The 22,879-nt window shown below is 36.3% G+C and overlaps 1 protein-coding gene across 2 annotated transcripts in view; it reads left to right on the top strand.

The window, feature by feature from the left end:
- The window catches only part of LOC112044324 (cell adhesion molecule Dscam2-like), a 152,503-nt gene that overhangs the window by 108,718 nt on the left and 20,906 nt on the right, over positions 1–22,879 (top strand). For both annotated transcript variants that reach the window (XM_052888110.1, XM_052888109.1), the window contains exons 13-23: positions 9,349–9,484; positions 10,263–10,382; positions 11,637–11,801; positions 15,180–15,324; positions 16,480–16,628; positions 17,969–18,176; positions 19,185–19,380; positions 19,907–20,073; positions 20,556–20,638; positions 20,996–21,133; positions 22,419–22,622. In XM_052888110.1, coding sequence (XP_052744070.1) covers positions 9,349–9,484; positions 10,263–10,382; positions 11,637–11,801; positions 15,180–15,324; positions 16,480–16,628; positions 17,969–18,176; positions 19,185–19,380; positions 19,907–20,073; positions 20,556–20,638; positions 20,996–21,133; positions 22,419–22,622 — 1,711 coding nt within the window. The remainder of the gene's footprint in view (positions 1–9,348; positions 9,485–10,262; positions 10,383–11,636; positions 11,802–15,179; positions 15,325–16,479; positions 16,629–17,968; positions 18,177–19,184; positions 19,381–19,906; positions 20,074–20,555; positions 20,639–20,995; positions 21,134–22,418; positions 22,623–22,879) is intronic.

The following is a 22,879-nucleotide window of genomic DNA, read 5'->3' as shown; positions in this document are numbered from 1 at the left end:
AAATGAGAGTCAACTTTTAGCCATACATCCCAACCAACTAGTTATTGGGGCCTGCAACTCTTAACCTTAACGTTAACTTCAAGCAGAGGCGTCCCACAAACATACTTTACGATCCAGACGGTGACATGACGACCGACAATGCATCCCCGGGCAACACAATCTAAAGCTACACAGCGTCTTGACGAAGTCCTGGATATCTAACGTCACCCGGACGTGGGTTTTCTAACTCACGATCTTGGGGGCGTCTGGAGTCCGGACTGATTCACTCAGGTCACGATTACTCCCTCCCGAATGACCCTCTAAGCCGAGGTCCGAGTCTAATAGGAGACGCCCTTAGAGAGTCTCTATCTTTATTTCAGCCTTCGGGTCTCATCAGGCGATGCTTCTGCGCTCGCCCAAATTCCCCGGTGTCGCCGTAGTGGCCCCACATGGAGCCTTCGGCACTTACTCAATACGAAAAAATAAAAAAAAGTGTTACCACGCAGAGTTAACTTTGTTTGCTTAAAACAATGTGACATTGCTGCTAATGTCAAGTGACCGTGTGACAAGTGATGGTAATGGCTGCTGTTTTCGCGTGAATTTTTAATTAATGAATCGTCGTCTTCAACCCATATTCGGCTCACTGCTGAGCTCGAGTCTCCTCTCAGAATGACCCTCTCATTCTGAGAGAAGGTGGAGGAAGGAGAGTAAGGCCAATAGTCCACCACGCTGGCCCAATGCAGATTGGCAGACTTCACACACGCAGAGAATTAAGATAATTATCTGGTATGCAGGTTTCCTCACGATGTTTTCCTTCACCGATTGAGACTTTTTTTATTCTTTACAAGTTAGCCCTTGACTACAATCTCACCTGATGGTAAGTGATGATGCAGTCTTAGATGAAAGCGGGCTAACTTGTTAGGAGGAGGATGAAAATCAAAACTCCTTTCGGTTTCTACGTGATTTTATTTTTAAAAAATTAAATATCACCACACGTGATATTTAATTTCTTAAAATGCACACAACTGAAAAGTTGGAATAAATGAATTGGATTTGATTTGAATACTCTAGGTAAACAACAAAAGAAGTGCAAATCCATCTGCCCTAAAGGTGTTCGTCTGTGGTGTTTCACCCCATCTTCCGGTTCAGAGAATAGAAGCGGGTGGTCCAACTCTAATTGGCATGCGATCATGCTGATTGCTTTTAGAACAAAGGGCGTTCTGATTTGCGTTTCCGTCTCACACAACTGTATTAGATAATAGACAACCAATTAATTTGATTTATGATCATTTTATCGTTTTAATTAATGAAACTTAATTATTGAGGAAACTTTTAAATTAAATAAATAAAAGGTAGTCCAGCGAATATGACCTCTGCCTCCGATTCCGGAGGGTGTGAGCTCGAATCCGGTCCGGTGCATGCACCTCCGACTTTTCAGTTGTGTGCATTTTAAGAAATTAATTATCACGAGTATCAAACGGTGAAGAAACATCGTGAAGAAACCTGCATACCAGAGCATTTTTTTAATTATCTTCGTGTGTGAAGTCTGCCAATCCGCATCAGGCCAACGTGGTAGACTATTAGCCTAATCCCTCTTATTCTTAGAGGACACTTGAGCTCAGAAGTGAGCGGAATATAGGTTGATAATGATGATTAATTTGATAAACTACAAACTAATCATAACAACACTAAGTTATCAGCTTCCTTGGTCAAAGAGTTTGATCATTTTAAAGCTCGATGAAAGGACTAAAGTCGTACTCACTCCTAATCCTAATATAGTCTTTACAATTAATAATAGGAGAAAAGGGAATATTAATCATGTTAAAAGAAGACAAATATTTATTTAAAAAATCCGGATTTGTTTATTATGTACGTATTCTAGATCTAGTGATTATTTTTACTACTAGGTAGTACTATACTATCTCATAGCTAACAAGGTTTAGTTTTGCTTTAAAAGATGGCATAATAATATTTCCTTTTATAATACCTAATTATCTATCTCCGTTCCAATATTTTAGCAATGTATTGTGAAAATGTCACAAAGTATACTTTCCCGTTATATTATTAGAATCGTTCCTGGAAAACCGATTTGAATATTTTCTTGTTCTTTTTATATTTTAATGATCTGGATAAAAATAACTTATAATTCGTTTATTTCTCCTTCTATTTATAAAATTAAAGTGATATTAATATTATACTGGTTTATTTCTGTTTTCAACAATAAGATTAGATGATTAAAGCCGGATCTTCTATTTTTAACTCTATTTTTAGGGGATGGTAATAATAGGGATGTTATAATTTTCAGGTGCCTCTCAGTGTATCTTTGTGTTTGTGTATGGCATCGTAATTTAAACCCAATGTTTATCATAGGGTAGTTGGCTTATATCAAATTTAATTTATACAATACATTAATTTAGTGTAGTACATATGGAATAAGAATCCGATATATATCGATATCAATAAATAAAATTTAAGGATTTCAAAACTTAATTTATATATTACGTATTTTTTCAAATTTTCCAAACGTCAAAACGCTGTCGTCTATTTAGTGTCATTAACACACTTGATGTACTAAACGTCAAACTAATTGTTAATATTTTTGTCAAACGCTCCGTTTGTAAAATGACGTCATGAAACAGTCGAAATATAGATCGTCATGGCCGACAGGCGTTTTGGCTCGTATTGTCAATAACATGTGTAAAAACTAAAACTTTCATGTAATCACGTCTCGAGAAAATATGATTTTTTTTTAATAATAATAATAATAATAATAATAATTTATTTATTCATCAGAAAGCAGGTTTACAAAGATTACTTAAATATAATAAGACCCTGATACTCTCTACCATAATAATTTGGTGTATGAAAAATTTAAATAGACTATGTATAAACCTAATTTAAAAGCAAACAAATAAAAAAGAAAACATATGTAATAGCTTATACAATTTAACATTTTAAGATTCAATGATTATGACAAATGTAACTCAAAACTACTGTGACAGATAAAATAAAATAATAGTCATAATATATAATTATATACTGTCAAAATTATTAAACCTTGTTAAATTTAGTGCAAAGTCAAGTAATTATTACCAGTGAAATGTTAAAATGTCAATTAAAATTATGTCAAACACACATGTCAATTAAAATTATGTCAAAATATTTATCATACGTCAAAAAAAAAAAAAAAAAAAGAATATCATTAAAATTTGTAATTTAAATACTCATTTAAGTTATAGAAACATTTATCCATAAGCATTTTAGAAACCTTACTCTTGAAACTATTTACATTGTCAATCTTATAGATATCTGGTAGTTTGTTATATATTGAAATTGCACTACAATGTACACTCTTAGCGAACATGTCAAGCCTTTTTGGTGGCATTATTAGCTTATCTTTTCTTCTTCGCCTGACATCACTTAACTCATTGTAACTTTTAAAATATTTAGGATATCTTTTAACTAGTAATAATATTTCTAATATATACAAACAAGGCAGAGGGAGAACATTAAACCTTTTAAACAAAGGTCTACATGAGTCAAGCGTGTGCAAGCCACATAAGGCCCTCAAACAAGCCTTTTGCTTAACGAACACAGTGTTTATAAGTACAGAGTTTCCCCATAAGATGATTCCATACCTTAGCAGTGAAGAAACATATCCATTATATGCCAACAAAGCTGTTTTGTAACTGTTGGTTTGATATAATCTTCTAAGAACAAATACAAATCTATCCAACTTGGCGCATAATTGTTCGATGTGGGATTTCCAATTGCAATATTTATCAGTTATTATCCCCAAGAAAGTTGTAGTTTCTACTTCATTTATAGACGACCCTTTATAACTAATTTTGAAATTTGAGGATATGTTGTTATATGGCATATATTGAATAAATTTTGTTTTCTGCATGTTGACTGACAAATTATTTCTGTCTAACCATTGGATAACTTTTGATAAAGCATCGTTACATTCAAACTCAATAATTGATCTATCCTTGCCAGTAACGACAATAGTTGTATCATCAGCATACATAATGCATTTGTGTTTGATGACATTCGGGAGGTCATTTATATACAAAATAAATAATAAAGGACCTAGGATACTGCCTTGAGGAACACCATATGGATTTTGAATTTTAAAATTTGATCGGTATGTATTACATCGAAAATTATTTGTATTTAAAATTTCAACACATTGCATTCTATTGCTAAGGTAACTTTCCAACCACTGTAAACATTTTCCTCTAATACCATACTTTTCCAATTTATCTAGAAGCGTTTTATGACAAACTAGATCAAATGCTCTGGTCATATCTAGAAAGATACATACAACCGACTCCTTCGCATTAAGGTTCTCTGTGATAACTTTGTTAAGATTATAGCAGGCTAGTGTAGTACTGCAATTCTTTCTAAAGCCATATTGCTCATCTTTTAGTATGTTGCAGTGTGATATAAAACTAAATAGTTTATTGTGCATAATTTTTTCTAAAACTTTTGAGAGTACAGGTATTAGAGTTATAGGACGGTAGTTTTTTATATCACTTTTATCGTCTTTTTTGTATACTGGCTTTACAATTGACAACTTGAGTTTTTCTGGAAACACACCTTCCACAAAAGATAGATTTATAATATGCATAAGTGGCGGTGCCAAATAAGCAGCACAGCGTTTTAGAAGTCTAGTATTTAAGTTGTCATATCCCGTTGAGTTCGTCATATTTAGTCCTAAAATTGTTTTATATACATCGTCTATGTTTGTTGGCGTCAGATACAGTGTTTTATGATTACTATTTATGTCACAAGTCAAATTTTGTTTATAATCAACATCATTAGATTTATTGCTAATGTCCAGAAAGAAGTTATTAAATACTTCTGTAATTATACTTGGGGTGGAATAAGTAATGCCCTGATATTTAACATTACTTATTTCTCTATTCGATATTTTAGATTCAAAACTGTTATTAATAATATCCCAAGACGCTTTGGACTTATTCTTAGATCTCGCTATAAACTTTTTATTAGTAATTGCTTGTGATTTTTCAATACAACTTTTAAGTAGTCGCGAATATTTCTTATATTTTGTTTGATTTATATGTTTATTGTCTGGTGATTGTAAAAATTTCAAATATAGACGACGCTTATTTATACAGCACCTTTTTATACCCTTAGATAGCCATCTGTTTTTAATTTCTTTATTTACAATTTTAACATTAATTTCGGGAAAGCACAGTGCATGAAAAAGAGTCAAAAGTTCGTGTAGTTGGCTAAAAGCTTTGTTTGTCTCATCCTGCTCGTACACTTCCTGAAATGATAACGCTGATATGCATTGCACAAATTTATTAATATTATCTTTTGAAAAATCTCGTTTAGTCTCAAACCAAGTCATTTTGTTACGAGGAGGATGAGAAGTTACCTTACTACATTTGAAAGTTATTGACTGTGCCGTTTCATGGTCTGACAATGCAAGATAATGAATAACTGACTTTATATCCACAATGTTAGATACTATCAGATCAATACAGGACAGTTTTCTAGTGGGCTTTAGAATGTGGTTAGTGAGATTATGGCTAGTCAATATTGATTGTAACCTATCAGAACACTTGTTTTTGACCAACATATTTATATTCCAGTCACCACAAAGGACAAGTGGTTTTTTTGAGTTTGGATTTAGTCTATGTAACAATAGTTCCATTTTTTCATAAAATAAGTTAATATCGGATGTAGGTGTCCTGTATATGCAAACAACAGTGAGATTTATTGATATAATTTTAACAGCACAGTATTCAAAATGAATTTCTATCGGTTTTATAATTTTGTATAGGTCAGAGAGAGTTTTATATTCTAAATGTTTTTTTAACAATATACATGTCCCACCTCGTTTCTGTGTAGATCTAGTAAAATGTGAAGCAACAACATAGTTATTTATTTTCAAGTTTGACTCAGAACCTCGTTTGATAAAAGTTTCGGTTAGGCATATAATGTCAATGCTATTGAGAATTTTGTTCGTGATGAGATATTCTAACGTTATATCAAAATAGTCTATCTTAGCCAATATACCTGCTATGTTTTGGTGAAGTAGTGTGTATACGTTATTCTCGAAAAAACATTGAATTAGTACATTCAGGCTTCGAGATTTTTGGAAAATAATAGGGAATAGTTCCTCTGTCCATATGTATAATTTGACATACCGATGGGTTCTGAACTGGGAAACGTTTTTGTGTAGCTAATGAAGATGCATGTTTTTGTTGTCTATTGAAATAATATGGAATAGTACCCTTGTATGACAGTATGTTGGATTGGGGTTTAGCTTTTACCGATTTTAAGCCAGTAATGTAATGTTTACTATAACTTATATAGTCAATTTCGATATTTAACTTATAACTTAGTTGTTTTATATAGTTTTTATTGTAGCAGTCGAAATTTAAAGATATAAATGAGCAATTTGAATAGTTTCTACAGAGCAATTTTATCATATTATTTAGCATGTAGGTATTTAAGTAGGGATTGTGGAAAACGTTTACAATATATACTTTATTATTTCTTAATGTATGCAATATGTTACTTAACTCTGAATACATCTTATACGGACTATTTTCATTGGCACCAATTCCTAAAATTACAATATCCTTGTCATTTAATGTTTTACATAGGTTTTCACAGTCAATTAATGTCTGGGTACATGTAGCATTTGGCTTAATTAATCCTTGAATTGAATAGCCGTCATTTCCTGTATGCAATCTCGAATAATACATTTCTGATGATAGTTTACTTAGTTGCTGATCACCAATAATATATATTCCTATTTTTTCTGTACTCGAAGGCAGCTTTGAATTTAGTTCCGTACGACTTGCCGTCGGCGCATGAGAGCTGCGTGCGGTTGGCAAATAATTTAGCTGTTTTTGAGAGTTCAACTGCGCTGATGGCACCGACGAATTTTTCGGTTTCGACTTCGACGATTCACGACCTTGTTTATCTTTGGACATCGGTGATACATTAACTTGGGTCCTGTGATTCAAGTTAGAAGACGTTGAGGGAGAAGGACTTGTTTTATTCTTTCTTTTCGTTGCACTAATTGGCGTGGAGCAATTTAAATCCTTGTTCACCGTGGATCTGTTTATGTTCAGCCTAATTTCATAACTTTTTATAGTTTTTTCAAGGTCATTGTTTTTAAAATTAAGATTCTGTATTTCGGCGTTTGCAGATATCAATTGAGCTCTTAAATTTTCAATATCAACGCGCATTTCCTCTATTGTGCTATGATAACTATTATTTAACTCATCTGGTAAACTTAATAAACTCATATCATTTATATTCGAGTCATTAGATGGCAGGTGATCACAGTCCGATTTATGTCTGATATTCCGGCGTTCGTTCTTCCTTCTCATTGTAATGTATTCCGAAACACTCGTATTGTTCGTCGATGTACGAGGTTGCTCCAAAATCGAGGTATTTGTACCTGACAAATTCATAATGGATATCTCGCTGTGGTCTCGAACTAATAAATTAAGTGTTTGTAAGCAGAAAATGAATTATTAGGAAAGGAAAAAAACTCCTGTAAAATACCCGGGTTCGATCTCGTGTCCACACTTATAAGGTCGGCTGTTTGCCGACTGAGCTGTGAGAGACTTAATGTACTTCATGAAAATAATCTCCCGTTTATGTAACGATCCTGTGATATAGTAACATAACTTCAAACTCATCCAGTAGATGGTGCTGCTCGTAAATAATTTATAAACGATACGTCACAATCACGACTTGTCAGTTCGCTAAGCACATGCAATCAAGCAATATGAATACGAGCTCAACCAGTAGATGCCGCTGCGCGTAGTAAAACATTAGATCATGTCACATAGTAGTCACTGTTTTTAAATAAATAACGATTTTATTGAACGTGAATTATTGTAATTAAACTTCTTTTGCACAAAATTTGAAATGAACACTGTCTATTTGCATTCACTTTTAAAAGTTTTCACGTTTTAATTAGATCTATAGCAGTATTTCCTTAATAAATTAGAGTTTTAAACACTTTATACTGTCACTATTTACTATCATCGTCAAGTCTTATATAGCAGTTTCACATATACTTTTTACTATCACTTCACTAATTATATACTTAAGAATAATTTTAAACAGTCTTAACACAAATTTAGTAATATTTATTATTTTTAATTATTCAATCTAGTAGAACGATAATGAACTATTAAAAAAAGTGTCAACTACCCTATTATGATGCAGGGTTTTATTTCATCGATCTTTCGTGATCGAAATGGTTTTTAGTACAATTGCCGAAGCATGGTGGGTCTAAGCTTCCTTATCAGGAGTAAGGCCTGGCCGTTTAATGGGCCCATAAAGTAGGCTGATAATGATTATTGATGTTTTTGAAGTAAAACTTATGCACGCTTGTCTTGATGAGTAAGTTTGTGAATGCATTACGAAAATTGTAATCGGGCAATGTGTGCTGCCATCTCCAGGTATAGCGAAACATTGTTTGTTATTTAAAACTACCAGCAGATGGAGTTTTTAGAGAACATTGAAACAATCCTTTTTCTTCAATGTTGCGGAGGAACTTTCTCCCCCAGTTAGATTCTTCGAACCCCTTTCGGGGTTGAAGCCTTGCGTCCTATGGGTATCTTGGAGGTCAGACCAAGTGCACTGCGCGTATTGCGATTGTTCGCTATCTTGCGCTGGGGCGGCGTCTAATCTCCCCGTTGCCCTGTTGTTGCCCCTTGCAGACTGCGAAATGTTCGCTATCACTTCTGAGGCTGATGTCTTGATTGGTAAGGTGGCCCGCGCGGAGTCTAATATCATCGCTGCTCTGTGCTGGGGCGGTGTCTCATTCGTCGTCCATCCATATCAACGTAAATGCCTACACCTGCAGTTTCGGCCAAGGTCATGTTGTAACCAATGATTATTTTATACTATACCTACATAATATGTTACGTGCCTACAAAATCATCGGAAAAAGTGATCCGAATGATCCGAATTCAGCGACTGAACCGAATGATGATGAATCCGAATTCAGCGACTCTACTGTGCATGTACATGCAAAATTTTGTGTTTACTAACATTATATATTTATGTCTATATAGTTTTTACACTTTCTAGCAAACATATTGACATTGTAGGTAGGTTAGATACTTATTATGTATTTAAATAACTTCCGTTGTTTAATAAGCGATTATATGAAATTAAGACACATTTGTCCGCCTCAGGTTTGATGCGCTAGTGCCCTATCTTTATAATAAAATATCATTAGTTGCGATGCAGTTATGCCTGAGGCTCATAGATGGCGCTTTATTTTTGATAGAAGCTTTACTTCAGTCGTGTGGTCTACAGCACACTTGATTTTTGAACTTGTGTTGATACTGTGCGTAGGTGGACGAGCGCGGCGCGGAGTTCTACAGCATGCTGCTGTTCAAGAGTCTGACGGCGGCGCACAGCGGCACCTACACGTGCGTCGTCACCAACACCGCGGGGAAGGCCAACATGTCCGCCGAGCTGGCTATCAAAGGTGCGACAGTAGTTCCCCATACGCGTAGGTGGATGAGCGCGGCCACCACTTCAATTGGTTGTTGGTCGTGGTAACAAAAGCTGTTTGTTTGCGGCAGATTAGCGGCCACTAGGGATGACGACAATTGTTTTAATTTGTATATAAATTAAGTAAGTAAAGCCATTTTGTAGAAGTACCTAATCATCTGCGATCATTACTTTCGGAGCTACAGGGATTTAAAGGGTCAATTTTGTGGATCGCTACAAAATGTTACATACTAAATTGCACGAAGGAATGACGTCATTGCTGTAAGAGATCGTTAGATTTGTATGGGCGTTCAAACAAAATTACAAATGTCTTTGTTACTTGTTATAAATCGTCATTTTTAATTTATTTCGAAATTTCATAATCTTATTTATTTTATAAACATTTGGACAATCTTAGTAAAAAAACATTAGTCAAACGAGTGCTTGTTTTTCTAGCGTATGTATTATGTTCACCGTAATACTTACAAATATAGCATTATTTGTACAAGTTCCGAAAAACTAGTACGAATCAAATGAGTGTTTACCTAAAGTATAATTGACAATTGTTAAATTATATAAAAAAAACAATAAAAAAGAAATCTCCTTTAATATTGAAGCTCTTAAATTACAAGACGCCTATGCGGCTAACCGTAGACTGACTAGCAATCGTAGCAACATGCTACGATGTACCAAGGAAGCGGAAGTAATGTAGATCCAAACGATCCTGTATACTTCATATTGTTGTATAAGTAATTGCTTTTTTTTATGCTTAGTTCCGCCATATTGGCAAATGGAGCCCTCGGACGCAGCCGTGCTGCTAAATGGATCCCTCACCGTGAGCTGCGAAGCCCGCGGTCATCCACCTCCAACTATTTATTGGACCAAGTTTACTGGTAACAATTTTATAATAACTTTTCGGCAAAATCTAAATTAGAACATAGATATATTTTAGCTTGCTGGCTAATTAGGCATCTAGGGAAGTGTTAGAGCCATTTTGCAAGCAGCATTGCTTTCATGGGTATGGTAAAAAAAATCAGCTTTTCAGCAGCAAAGACTAAGGTGTTCATCACATCGAATAGTGATCGTACAAAATTAACCATTATCATCCTAAACCGCTTAAGAGAATAAAAACCGTATACTTATATTTTTTAAATTACTGTTGTAGGCACGGCAATCATTTGTCTAGTTACTTCCTTGTCTACGCTCTACGCTCTACAATAGCCAATATTGGAGATGGATGGTGATCTCTTTTTATGTTCAATGTAAATCCAAGAAAGGCCATCATCAGAGCAACCTGTTGGAGTTATCAAACAACAAAATCAATTTTTTCTTTTTTACTTACAACGTCTAGTTACTGCTCTGTTTACGAACTAACAATGTGTTGATATACCAGGTGAATATTTTATATAACTAGAATAATAAAAAGAGGTAAAGTTTGCGTTGCTGCAGGGCGTAATTTATGGATTTACTGAACCAATTAAAAAAAAAACTTTATCACTAGAAAGCCACGTTCCACGCGCTTAGTTCCCGTTCCGTAAGATTCCGAAGATATAAAATAATCTTTGACATTCGCAAAAACAGTGGCTTTCTATTTGTAAAAGAATGTTCAAAATCGATTCAGTAGATCAAGTGATTACCCCCTACAACCTCATAAACTTTATTACCTCTTTATGATGTTAGTATATGATGACTTGACATATCTTTAATATAAACAATATTAATTTCACATGGAATAAGGGTCCGAAAAATATCGATATTAATTAATAAAAGTTAAGGAATTCTTAAAACTTAATTCAAACATCATATATTATTTCAAATTTTCTAAACGTCTTAAACGCTATTTTGTGACGTCACAATGTTACTTGATGTACTAAAAGTCAAGCTAATATTTTTGTCAAACACTCCGTTTGTAAGGTATTTTTATAATGACGTCATGAAACAGTTCAAATATAGAACATCATGCCCGACAGACGTTATGGCTCGTATTGTCAAAACATATTTAAAACTTAAATTTTCAGGTAATCGCGTCTCAAAAAGATATGAAAAAAAAATCAGTTTAGTAGAACGATAATGAACTATTTAAGACCATTTAAAAAAAGTGTCAACTAGCCTATTGCAATCTATATGTTGTCATCTCCATCCCCAAGGTAGCACAGAGACGGCGCTAGGAGGGGTATCCGACCCGGTCGTGTTCAGTAATGGCTCGTTGAGGCTGGAGTCGGCCCGGGCGGAACACTCCGGCAAGTATCGCTGCCGAGCCGAGAACGGTGTAGCGCCCGCCCTCTCTAAAACGCTCACGATACACGTTAATGGTAAGTATTGTACTGCACTATAAAGCTTTAGCTACACTGAAAGCGGGACGATAGCATTACGACGTCGGCGCTGACTGTAATTTTTTTTTCCATATATATGCTGCAGCCTCATTTAATGGGTATATAATTGATAGTCTTAATGTGACCGCAGCAGCATTACAATAGGGTTTGTAGTGCAGAAATTAGGAATCATATGGTTAAGGCGTGTCCTGTGTGTATTTTGACCTCGCGTTGGAGCGGCGTTGTTGGCTTTGTGGTCTGTATATTTGGTAAATAGTCTCAGCGGATGGGCATAATTACACTGGCACCTTTTTATTTGACTGCCGAAATAATGTCATGTTTGAGTATTAATATTCGTACTATTATAATACTAGTGTTAACAAAATACATAGTTGACGCAACCATTTATAAGACTACACAAGAAATATTATGACATATCTATCTATAATAACAAAAACATGGCACTTTTAAGCCGTGATAGCCCAGTGGATAATATGACCTCTGCCTCCGATTCCGGAGGGCGTAGGTTGGAATCCGGTCCGGAGCATGCACCTTCTAACTTTTCAGTTGTGTGTATTTTAAGAAATTAAATATCACGTGTCTCAAACGGTTGAAGGAAAACATCGCGAGGAAACCTGCACACCAGAGAATTTTCTAAATCCTCTGCGTGTGTAAAGTCTGTCAGTCCGCATTGGGCCAGCGGGGTGGAATATTGGCCTAACCCCATTCTGAGAGGAGAATCGAGCTCAGCAGTGAGCCGAATATGGATTGACAGCGACTATTAAGACACTCAATAAAACATGAAGAAGTTACTTTCTTAATTGATTCGTAAGATTCAGTCGCGCCGCAATCGTCCCGCGTTTAGTGGTGCAATGGCCTAAAGATTCGTAACCCCTTTCTATACACTGCGTTCGCCTTAATGTATTAAATGGAAACTTAATAGCGCGACCGATTTGAGACACTCACTCGTATTCTTGTCGTTGCTGGAGTGCTTTTTATCGTACTGTCGTTTTGAGTGCAATATAAATTACATTTGAAATTAAATCCTCGAATTTATAGTTTACCCATACTTATAAGTTCCCTATGTGTCCTTATGATGTCATGTTCTCATGATCCTTTTAGTAATTTTATGAACATTAGTTTTTGAGCGCTTTATTAAACACATTATAATATACTTTAAGTTAAGTGTATCCAAGGATTTATATTTAGCTACATGCCATTTTGTATCGTTGTTATTCAGTTATAATACAATAGTGGTGTGCAATCTACGATAATGTCATAAGTTTAAGTATGCGCGGTAGATTTACTTGTCGGAGGTCCTGGGTTCGATCCCCGGCTGGGCCGATTGAAGTTGTCTTAATTGGTCCAGGTATGGCTGTTAGGAGGCTTCGGCTGTGGCCAGTTACCATCCTACCGACAAAGACGTACCGCTAAGCGATTTAGCGTTCCGGTACGATGTCGTGTAGAAACCGAAAGGGGTGTGGATTTTCGTCCTCCTCCTAACACGTTAGCCCGCTTCCATCTTCGATTGCATCATCACTTACCATCAGGTGAGATTTTAGTCAAGGGCTAACTTGTAGAGAATAAAAAGAAAAAGTAAAATCTTACAATCTTATTGGTAAGTTTAAAATTAAAAAAAAAAATTATCACAGCGAGCTAAAATTGATTAATTTAATATTAAAATGGTGGTAATTGTATTTATTGTCTTCTATCTTCACACAATAACTAGAATGATTAATTTAAACGTAGATAATAATTAATACAGTTATTGCAATCCTACAGTGTCAAAAATTATACCAGCTGTCTTATTATGTATCTGGGTGTACCACTAAAATAATGAGTCACTCCATCGTTTTTCATCGTATTTTCGTTTTTGTGATCATTTAACATACTTATTTCAACGAAATGGCCTGGGCTATACTATTTTACATCCAATGACAGTGATTATTAGTTTTAAAGATCATATAACATGTATATTTTAACGAAATTACGTAAATACCAGTTTTTTGTTAAAATAACGTTATTACTTGCTATTACCACTATATTAATGTAACTTTACGTAAAATGAGGATTATTATGAAATTTCGTTGTAAAAAAAAAATTGATGATTGCAAAAACGAAAATACGATGAAAAACGATGTAGTGACTGATTATTTAAATGGTATAATAACCCCGCTGCTTGCTACTCTTACAAAGACCCACAGTGTATTTATCTACGGAGTCTCAAGAAGTAAAGTTTCTTTAGTTTATTTGCACATGCCTGTTTTATTTATTTTCACTCAACGTCTCGGTTCTTTCGGGCAGGGCTTTTCAGACCCAGTCAGGTGGTCTAGGGCTGTGTACTTGAATGCCAGCTTCTTATTTACATTGCTTTACGTTGATGTTCTTACATTCGAGGCTTTTTATTTTTTTAATTTTAATTAACCGTTAGCTGGGCACGTCTTTACAACTTTGGCTACTATAAACATAAATATTTACACGAGTATTTTAAACCATTTCAATTGAGAGTGTGATTTTAATAAAAAAATTAGTCATGATTTTTAAATTCTTCATTTATGTACTGCGTATATTTTATTATATTTTTTATAATTTATGCGAGAATCCTACTCACGTAGAATTACAATAAGTTCAGAATTTTCTAATATTATGTCTTTGTTGTGAGAAACATAATAATTTAATTTAGGAGGGGATAAATAACTCTAGATAAATTTTTAATTCTATGGTGTAAAACGAAATAAAAAGTTATTTATTATTATTATTTATTTATAAATAAAAAGGCCTATTTTTAAAATACATTTAGGGGCAATATAAGAGTTACTTTTTTTAAAGTGGTACGTGCAGTTTGTGATGTCACTCGTAACCATATCAACTCGTTAACGATTTAACAAATACGTACGATTTTTTTAGTTTGAATTCTTTTATTTTACGGGTAACCATGGCACATGCGTCTAACACTTCTGTTTATATTGGATAGAAGCAGGCGTTACTTTGCGGAAGTTCATCATGATTATAAAATGATTTATTTATTTTGCTATCATCCGCGAAAAGCCGACGAACCCATGCGACGACGTCACCCAGGTCCGACAAAATACTCTCTACGAACGTTTCACCCTGAAACCGGAGCATCCTAGGGAGGTAGAGTCAACATGCAATTGCACGTAGAGAGTATTTTGTCGGACCTGGGTAACGTTGTCGCATGGGTTCGTCGGCTTTTCGTGGATGATGAAAATAAGAAATCATTATATACTTCTGTTTATAATTAATTATACCTGCTCAAAGGACCACCATTTTCGGTCTACTTACTACGAGTACAATCTGTAAGTTGTTAAAAATTCATGTTTTTCGATATAAATGTTTCTGTTTATATTTTGTCAATAGAACCGGCGAGATTTGAAACTCCATCCGTGAACGTGACTGCCAAACTCGGTGATACCATGAGGCTGGTGTGCGTCGCCCGAGGAGACAACCCGTTGTCTATGTCTTGGAGTCACTCGGGCAGAACTCTGCCTAATTCTGACTACAGGTAATACAAATAACTTGAAAAATAGTTTAAAAAAAAACTCAAATTTTTAATTTAAATTATTGAGAGTTGAGAAACTTGTAAATAATAAAAAAAGAGTGTTACTTGTATTAATAAAACCTCGGAGTATGCCCGACACGATCAAAACTGCGACGCATTGGCGCATGCTGCTGCTCGCAGCGCGCGTTGAGAGAGGTCGACGGGTGGTGAATAAGGTCCTGGGTACGATCCCCAGCTGGGCCGATTGAGGTTTTCTTCATTGGTCCAGGACTGGCTGGTGGGAGGCCGGGTTTCAGCCGTGGCTAGTTATCACCCTACCGGCAAAAACGTACCGCCAAACGATTTAGCATTCCGATACGAGGTCGTGTAAAAACCGAAAGGGGTGTGGATTTTCATCTTCCTCTTAACAAGTTAGCCCGCTTTCGTCTTAGACTGCATCATCACTTACCATCAGGTGAGATTGTAGTCAAGGGCTAACTTGAAGGGCAACTGACGGGCAACTAGGCCCGTGAATTCAGTTTATGTAAAGCGTAAAGATATTCAATCGTAAGAAAAAAAGGATCATTTTACGAAGTACTCAATAAAAGATTTCACTTTACTGTCAGTAAAACCTGAAGTTGAAAATACATTGAAAAGTCTCGTCCTAACTTGAACCATTTACATACAATCTGAGATAAGGTGAAAAAGTGAAAGATTCAATGTAACGAAAAAATAAATTCACATTTTATTGACTTAAGTATTAGCATTTCAAAATCAAGTAACACCAGAGCATTACTGCCTATGGCATATTTGGCAGTACAGTTAACAACTTCAAACTTTATAATAGGAGATCGATGACTTCTAAACACAAATATCCACTAAATTTATTTAATAGTGTTAGTAAAAATTTTGGGATACACTGGACGAATTTATAATCTAAATTCAATTTACTTATTGTAAATTCAATCTTAAGAAACAGGAATCGTTTTTCAAAGTAGGTACCTTGTTAAAAAAGATGTATCCATCCATTGATTTTTTACTTTGTATAAAAGCCATAGTTTAAAAGACATTAAAAAGTTTCGCGATAACTTGAATCATTGTCATACAATCTGAGATAAGTGAAACTGTGAAAAGATTCAATGTAACGAAAAAAATCAATTCGAACGTCGTTGTCCTCAGGATGAGCATATCAGAAACGCGTAGCGCCGAGGGTCTACGCAGCGAATTGGTGATTGAGCGAGCAGATAGGCGAGACTCGGGGGTTTATCGGTGCCAAGCCTCCAACCCTTACGGGAGGTCGGACCATTTCGTACATTTAGGGGTGCAAGGTGAGTGTTTAAACGATAATGATAGTATTTTTACTCTGCGTACTAGGTATTTTTACGCAAAAGACAATAATATTTATTTTAACTTGGGTAATATAAGCGTAAGTATTTCAAGTATATAATAAGTATATATATTTTTTGACGGCCTCCGTGGCGCAGTGGTATGCGCGGTGGATTTACAAGACGGAGGTCCTGGGTTCGATCCCCGGCTGGGCTGATTGAGGTTTTCTTAATTGGTCCAGGTCTGGCTGGTGGGAGGCTTCGGCCGTTACCACCCTACCGACAACCACGTACCGCCAAGCGATTTAGCGTTCCGGTACGATGTCGTGTAGAAACCGAAAGGGGTGTAGATATTCATCCTACTCCTAACATGTTAGCCCGCTTCCATCTTAGACTCCATCATCACTTATCAGGTGTGATTGTAGTCAAGGGCTAACTTGTAAAGAAAAAAAATATATATCATACACAAACTTTACTCTAACAAGCTTTTTACTTCTTAATCAGACAAAATCCACAGAAAAGTGTATAAACTCCTTTCCCTGGCCTTCTTGACTAGTAGAATTTAAGTGCAAAAAGTGCCCTCGTAATGCCCATGTAAATAGCGGGAGCGTGAAAGTGCTTCTAACTTGTTTACTATGCAAACCTCTCAAATAAAGTTCCAGGCTCTTAACTTTTAAATTATTTATGGACTTGCTCACTTAACTTTGTAATGACTATCTTCATTTAAAAGTGACTGTCACTTCCCTGCTAGTTATTAAATACGTGTCAACTTGTATTGTACAGGTGCATACACTTTCCTGTTTATGTAGAGTCTTATTTACATTGTGTCTATGAAAAGAAAACATTGCTCGAAAAAGTGAGTGAAAATAATCATCGACAGTATCGTTAAATAGATACGTAGAGGTGCAAGGAAAAAAAGAAAAAAAATTTAGATGAACCACTCTGCAACAAACTAGAAAACGAATAAGCAAATCAATCATAAGACTTCAAAAAATATCGTAAAACTCAGCCTGAGTTTTATATGGTCATTGATCTTAGCTTGTCCCCGGTGTGAACAAATTAAAGAAGAATTAAAAATTTCGTAAAACGTTGTAGTAAACTTTTTTTGATAAAGTAATGATTTCATTATTAAAGTAAAATTATCAAGATTTTTTTTAGATATAAGTAAACTGCCGGGTGGTTAGGGTAGGTCTGGGCCGGGGAAGGCCAATCTCCTTTCCTTTCTTTTTAAAAAAAAATAATTAAGGGGAAAAAATCCTTGACACTGGCTCAATTTTGCAACGCGCATAGCCAATAAACCAACCAAGAAGAAGACTATAAAACTTGTTTATCTGTTTGTCTAGAACCCCCGGAACCACCAGCCAACTTCCGTGTGGTGGACACCACGTCGCGATCCATCCGTCTGCAATGGCGGAGACCCTACGACGGCAACTCGCCCGTGCTGGGCTACGTAGTGCAGTACCGGAGACACGACTCCGCCAGCCCAGACGCTTGGAGGGGCGCTGATACCCACAATGTCTCAGTATCAGCTCACAGTAACGCATATCCAGAGTAAGTACTCACAAGATATCTCTCGAATGAGTAGTAAGCTTATTTTAACGGCTCTTTACAAGATCAGGTATTATCCTGACAGAAAAGGGCATGTGGAAAACTCAAGTCGATGCTCCAATGCGGTTTGATAGATAGGGTGATGTTTAACTATTTCACAATCAAATATTGATGATAATAACCGAGACTGGTGTCTCAATTTCCTATTCGAGGCACGGAGATGTAACGTCGTCAACTTCCCATCTCTGTGCTTAGAATTTTTACTTAATATTACTTAGAAGAAAGTAACAGCTTAGTACGTAGCCATCGCACAGGTGCTTCGTCTGAAGCTTTATGTGTTAGCTATTACTAGACTGTCTTTTCCTTTTGAGTTTCCTTATAAATATGTCGAAGAATTTATATATATAATCTTATCACGGTATCATGCCGTTAGCCGTCACTGCATTTGAGTCGATTTTCCAAAGTCAAAACTTTTTTTATTTAATTTACTGTCAGTTTAATTATTACATTCATTTAATAACTCACTATGCATTTACAATTATTTACACTAACTAAAACAATAACATTTAACTAAATTAACTATGTAAAACCAATTGTAAATATAAAATTATATTTAGATACTTAGGCGTCATAGAATTCATCCGAGTCATGATCATTGGTAAAGTGCACAGATGGCTGGCAGTATTGCCACGTTATACGGCAAAATTGATTCTCTGATCTAAATTAAGGCCAGCCTTCTGGTTACGGGAAGCGTCGATTAAACGCTTTAGGCGGCTATTTCTTTGAAAAGACCCCACGGACCCAGCGTTTAGACCGCAAACGGCTCAAATACGGAATCTCCAATGAGATTGCTGTATTTGCTGAGGGTCTCTGCTGATGCAGCAGCAGCTCCCGCATAGCCCATCGTGCCAGGAATGTGTAAAGGCGCAAGGGTGCGTCCCAAAAGCCTACCCATCTTCCAATAACTTCATACAAACTACAGTTCTCTGATAGGCTTCAATATTTGTCTAGGAACGAAGACGCCACTATAACCGGTCTGGAGCCAGCCACAGCGTACCTAGTACGCGCGCGTACTGTGACAGCACAATTCGCATCAGCTCACACGCGAGCTCTCCTGGCGCTGACGCTGCACGAGCCGCCTGCGCGCGCGCCGATCAGCTTGCAGGCTTCGGCTCCTCGGCCGTCTACTATTGAATTGATCTGGCAGGTACGTATTATACTACTCATCATTATCAACCCATATTCGGCTCACTGCTGAGGCCAATAGTCCACCTCGCTGGTCCAATGCAGACTGGCAGACTTCACACACGCAGAGAATTAAAAAAAATCTCTGGTATGCAGGTTTCGTCACGATGTTTTTCCCTCACCGTTTGAGACGTGATATTTAATTTCTTAAAATGCACAAAACTGAAAAGTTGGAGGTGTATACTGTATTCAAACCTACACCCTCCAGAATCGGAGGCAGAGGTTATATCCACTAGGCTACCGGCTTAAAACTACTTCTAGTTTAATTTTTCTGCATAATGACCGACGGTTTTACGTGGTTTCCGAGGTACGGGGGTAGGTATAACTTTTCCTTGGGAGAATTTATACCAAGAATTTCTAAGGATGTCAATGACATAGGAATGGAAACCCGGTATCTTGCAGTGTGACGGTGATACGAGGTCAAATAGCTCCTGTAGCAACTAGTACTAAGTAAGTGCTGCTAATTAAAGTTTGAATGTCTCAACCAGGCTCCTCCTACTTCAGCCTGGAACGGTGAATTGTTAGGATACACTGTCTGGTGGTGGCCGTCCGCTGATGGTTCTCTGTCAGGCGGCGCCAGCGTCGGCATGGAATTTGCGACGGTTAGAGGACATGTCACCAAGTATACTATCGAAGGTCTTGAGCATTATACAAGGTAAGAAATACGTAGAAATTAGTAGTATTGAAGCTTCTTTAGGAATGTACTGCGAACTATAATATGACACTAACGCATCGAAACTGAGGCGAAATGATGATCGCAATTGCTTTCATTTCAATTTAGTCGAATAGCAAACAACGACGTCGCTGGAGACGTCAATACTTGAAAAATCATTGCTGCCTACAGAATTTGCTTTGTTTCGATCCGAAAAGCATATAGTTACCGGTGTCATTACAGGTATATGAGGTTTTTAATTTACGATTCAGATTAAAGAAAACAGGGCGGCACTTAGTACTTAGAATATGATTAAAAATTCAAAAATTATTTATTTAAATTAGGCTATTATAGCATGTATTATAGCATGGATATCCAGGAATCTATTGTAAAGTTTTCTCAAGCTCGTATTCATACGGAGAGTACAAATGAGCTTGAGTTTGACTATGAGTTATAATTTGTCTAAGAATTGTTAATTATTGCAGGTACTCAGTGAGCGTGCGAGCTTTTAACAGCGCAGGCGCCGGTCCAGCCACAGCTAATGTTAACACTCTTACACAAGAGAGCGGTAAGCTAAAAATATGTCTACTTTTTACTTTGATTGAGAGAAAATGAGAAAACAACACCTCTCCTCTTCTAGAGGTGTTGTTTTCTTCTTTTCATGCGATAAATAAATAAATAAAAACGAAAAATGTTTTGCGAAATTGCATAATTTTCTTCTCTTACAAAACAAAACGAAAAGTGCATAAGTAGAAGTAGAAATAGAGTCTAACTCGACTTATTACTGTTTCATAAACTAAAAAACAAAAAACAGAAAATAATTACAAAACGAAACTAAAAGCGATGATCTTATAATTATGTAGAATTTTGTGGTTTTGTGTATTTTTTTTTTTCGATTAGAAAACAGCTATTTTCCATATATCAGTGCCATCTGAAGGACCTCGCGCTGTGCGGTGTCGAGCCGTGTCGCCACAGAGTTTGAAAGTGGAATGGTCCCCCCCACCGGCGCACGCGCATCACGGAGCGCTACTGGGATACAAGCTGCTTTACAGGCCGGAACATAGTGAGTAGAATACGGTAAAATGTTGTTCTACCCTCTTCAATAGTTTAATCATCATCATTATCCGCCTATTTTAATAGCTCACAGAGCTAGGCTAACACACAGATAGGAAAAAGAAAAAGAAGAAGAAGAGATCTGCGAAGAAGAAGAAGAATTAGAAACGATCTTAACCTATTGGTTATTAGACTAAAAATTATATAAAAACTATTATAATTAACTATAAGATAGTTTTACCAGGAGTTGTTAGGCAATGTAATCGCAATATAATATTTTAACATACTTTTGATATGAAACACTTTTCTTCCATTAAACAGATGGGTGAAGGTCTTTTCTAATGTGGATTTTCTAGTTAGCCATGGTAACACTCGTGCTCTTTAACTATCATTCCTGTTATGATAGCGCTAACTATGATTTGACAGAGGCATAAATATTAAACACATTCTTTAATTAACTTACTGTCTTGGGGATCAAGTACTATTATACGCTACGTGGATTAATCTAATGATTTTATTAATTAACTAACACTAACTAACAACTAAACTAAAACAGCACAGAATACAATAGTACAAGTAATGGTTAGTACTATTGTTTATTTTAATTATTAACTTAATGCTCTGACGCATTTTTTATTATTATTATGATTAAATAACAGTAGTATAGCCATACTCATGAGGAGTGAGTGTGGAGTGTGGAGTGAATAGGTGGGGAAACTTTAAGAGTGTGCAATATGTAATTTGGTGGTTACAAATGGTTCTGGATCTCAGATTCTGGAAAAGTTAGGAGCCTGATATTTGGGTAAATGATATTTCAAAGTGTTAGCTTCGTTATGACTATACAAAATACACAATTTGTAAAACTTTTCTTGATAGTTTATTTTTTTGACAAATACATGTTTTGCTCACATTTTGCTTTCAATCTCAGGAAAAGCAAACTTATTTTCTTAAATTTTTGTTTTGTATAGAAAATTAGGTATGTATCTTGAACATGGCCATTTTGTTTTTCGTTATGTTGTTTAATTTACTTGCAATTAGGTAAAAATGGTTTTGGCGCTCACGTCATAAAATTTGCGTCGCGCGTCAATCGCTCCGTGCTTTTCACTCACGTGAAAGTCATAATTCGGCGTCTCGCTTGCGCTTCGAATTTTATCCATATCGTACCGACGTGCTGCGCACTCTTAAATGAAAGTCTGTTATATAAAACTCAAAGGGTAAGATATCCAAAGTCACGGTCGTTAGCTAGTAAAAAACAAAGCAGTCCTAGCTGAATGAAGGTAGTTGTTTGTCGGCAGCGACAGACTGGCTGGAGTGGGAGGTCCGAGGCGGTGGGGGGTCCAGCGTAGGCGCGGGGGCTGAGGTCAAGCGAGTGGCGGGGGTCGAGACCTTGCTGCTGGCGCTGAGGCCGCACATGAACTACACCGTGCAGGCGTTGGCGTACACCGCCGCTGGTGATGGGGTCCCAGCGCACCCCATACATTGCACTACGCAACAGGATGGTATGTATTTTGGGGTATAAGATTTGTTAATTTTTCACGAATAGATTTCGAAACGACAGGACCGATTGTAAAAAAAAAAATCAGAAATGGAAAGCTACATTATTAGCGAGTAACATTTGCTTTACTTTATCCTCGTATTCTGAGAATGGGAACTACTCTGGAAAAACCGCTATGGGTCTGCTCGTCAGACCAGTTGAACGAACCTGGCTGAAATTCGCCAAATTTTTATGCTACTTTATACCCCGATATTCCTATGT

Source organism: Bicyclus anynana, chromosome 21 (assembly GCF_947172395.1).
Source record: "Bicyclus anynana chromosome 21, ilBicAnyn1.1, whole genome shotgun sequence".
In the NCBI taxonomy this organism is placed as follows: domain Eukaryota; kingdom Metazoa; phylum Arthropoda; class Insecta; order Lepidoptera; family Nymphalidae; genus Bicyclus; species Bicyclus anynana.
The sequence above is the reverse complement of the archived record's forward strand: the minus strand, read 5'-3'. Positions and strand labels throughout refer to the sequence as shown.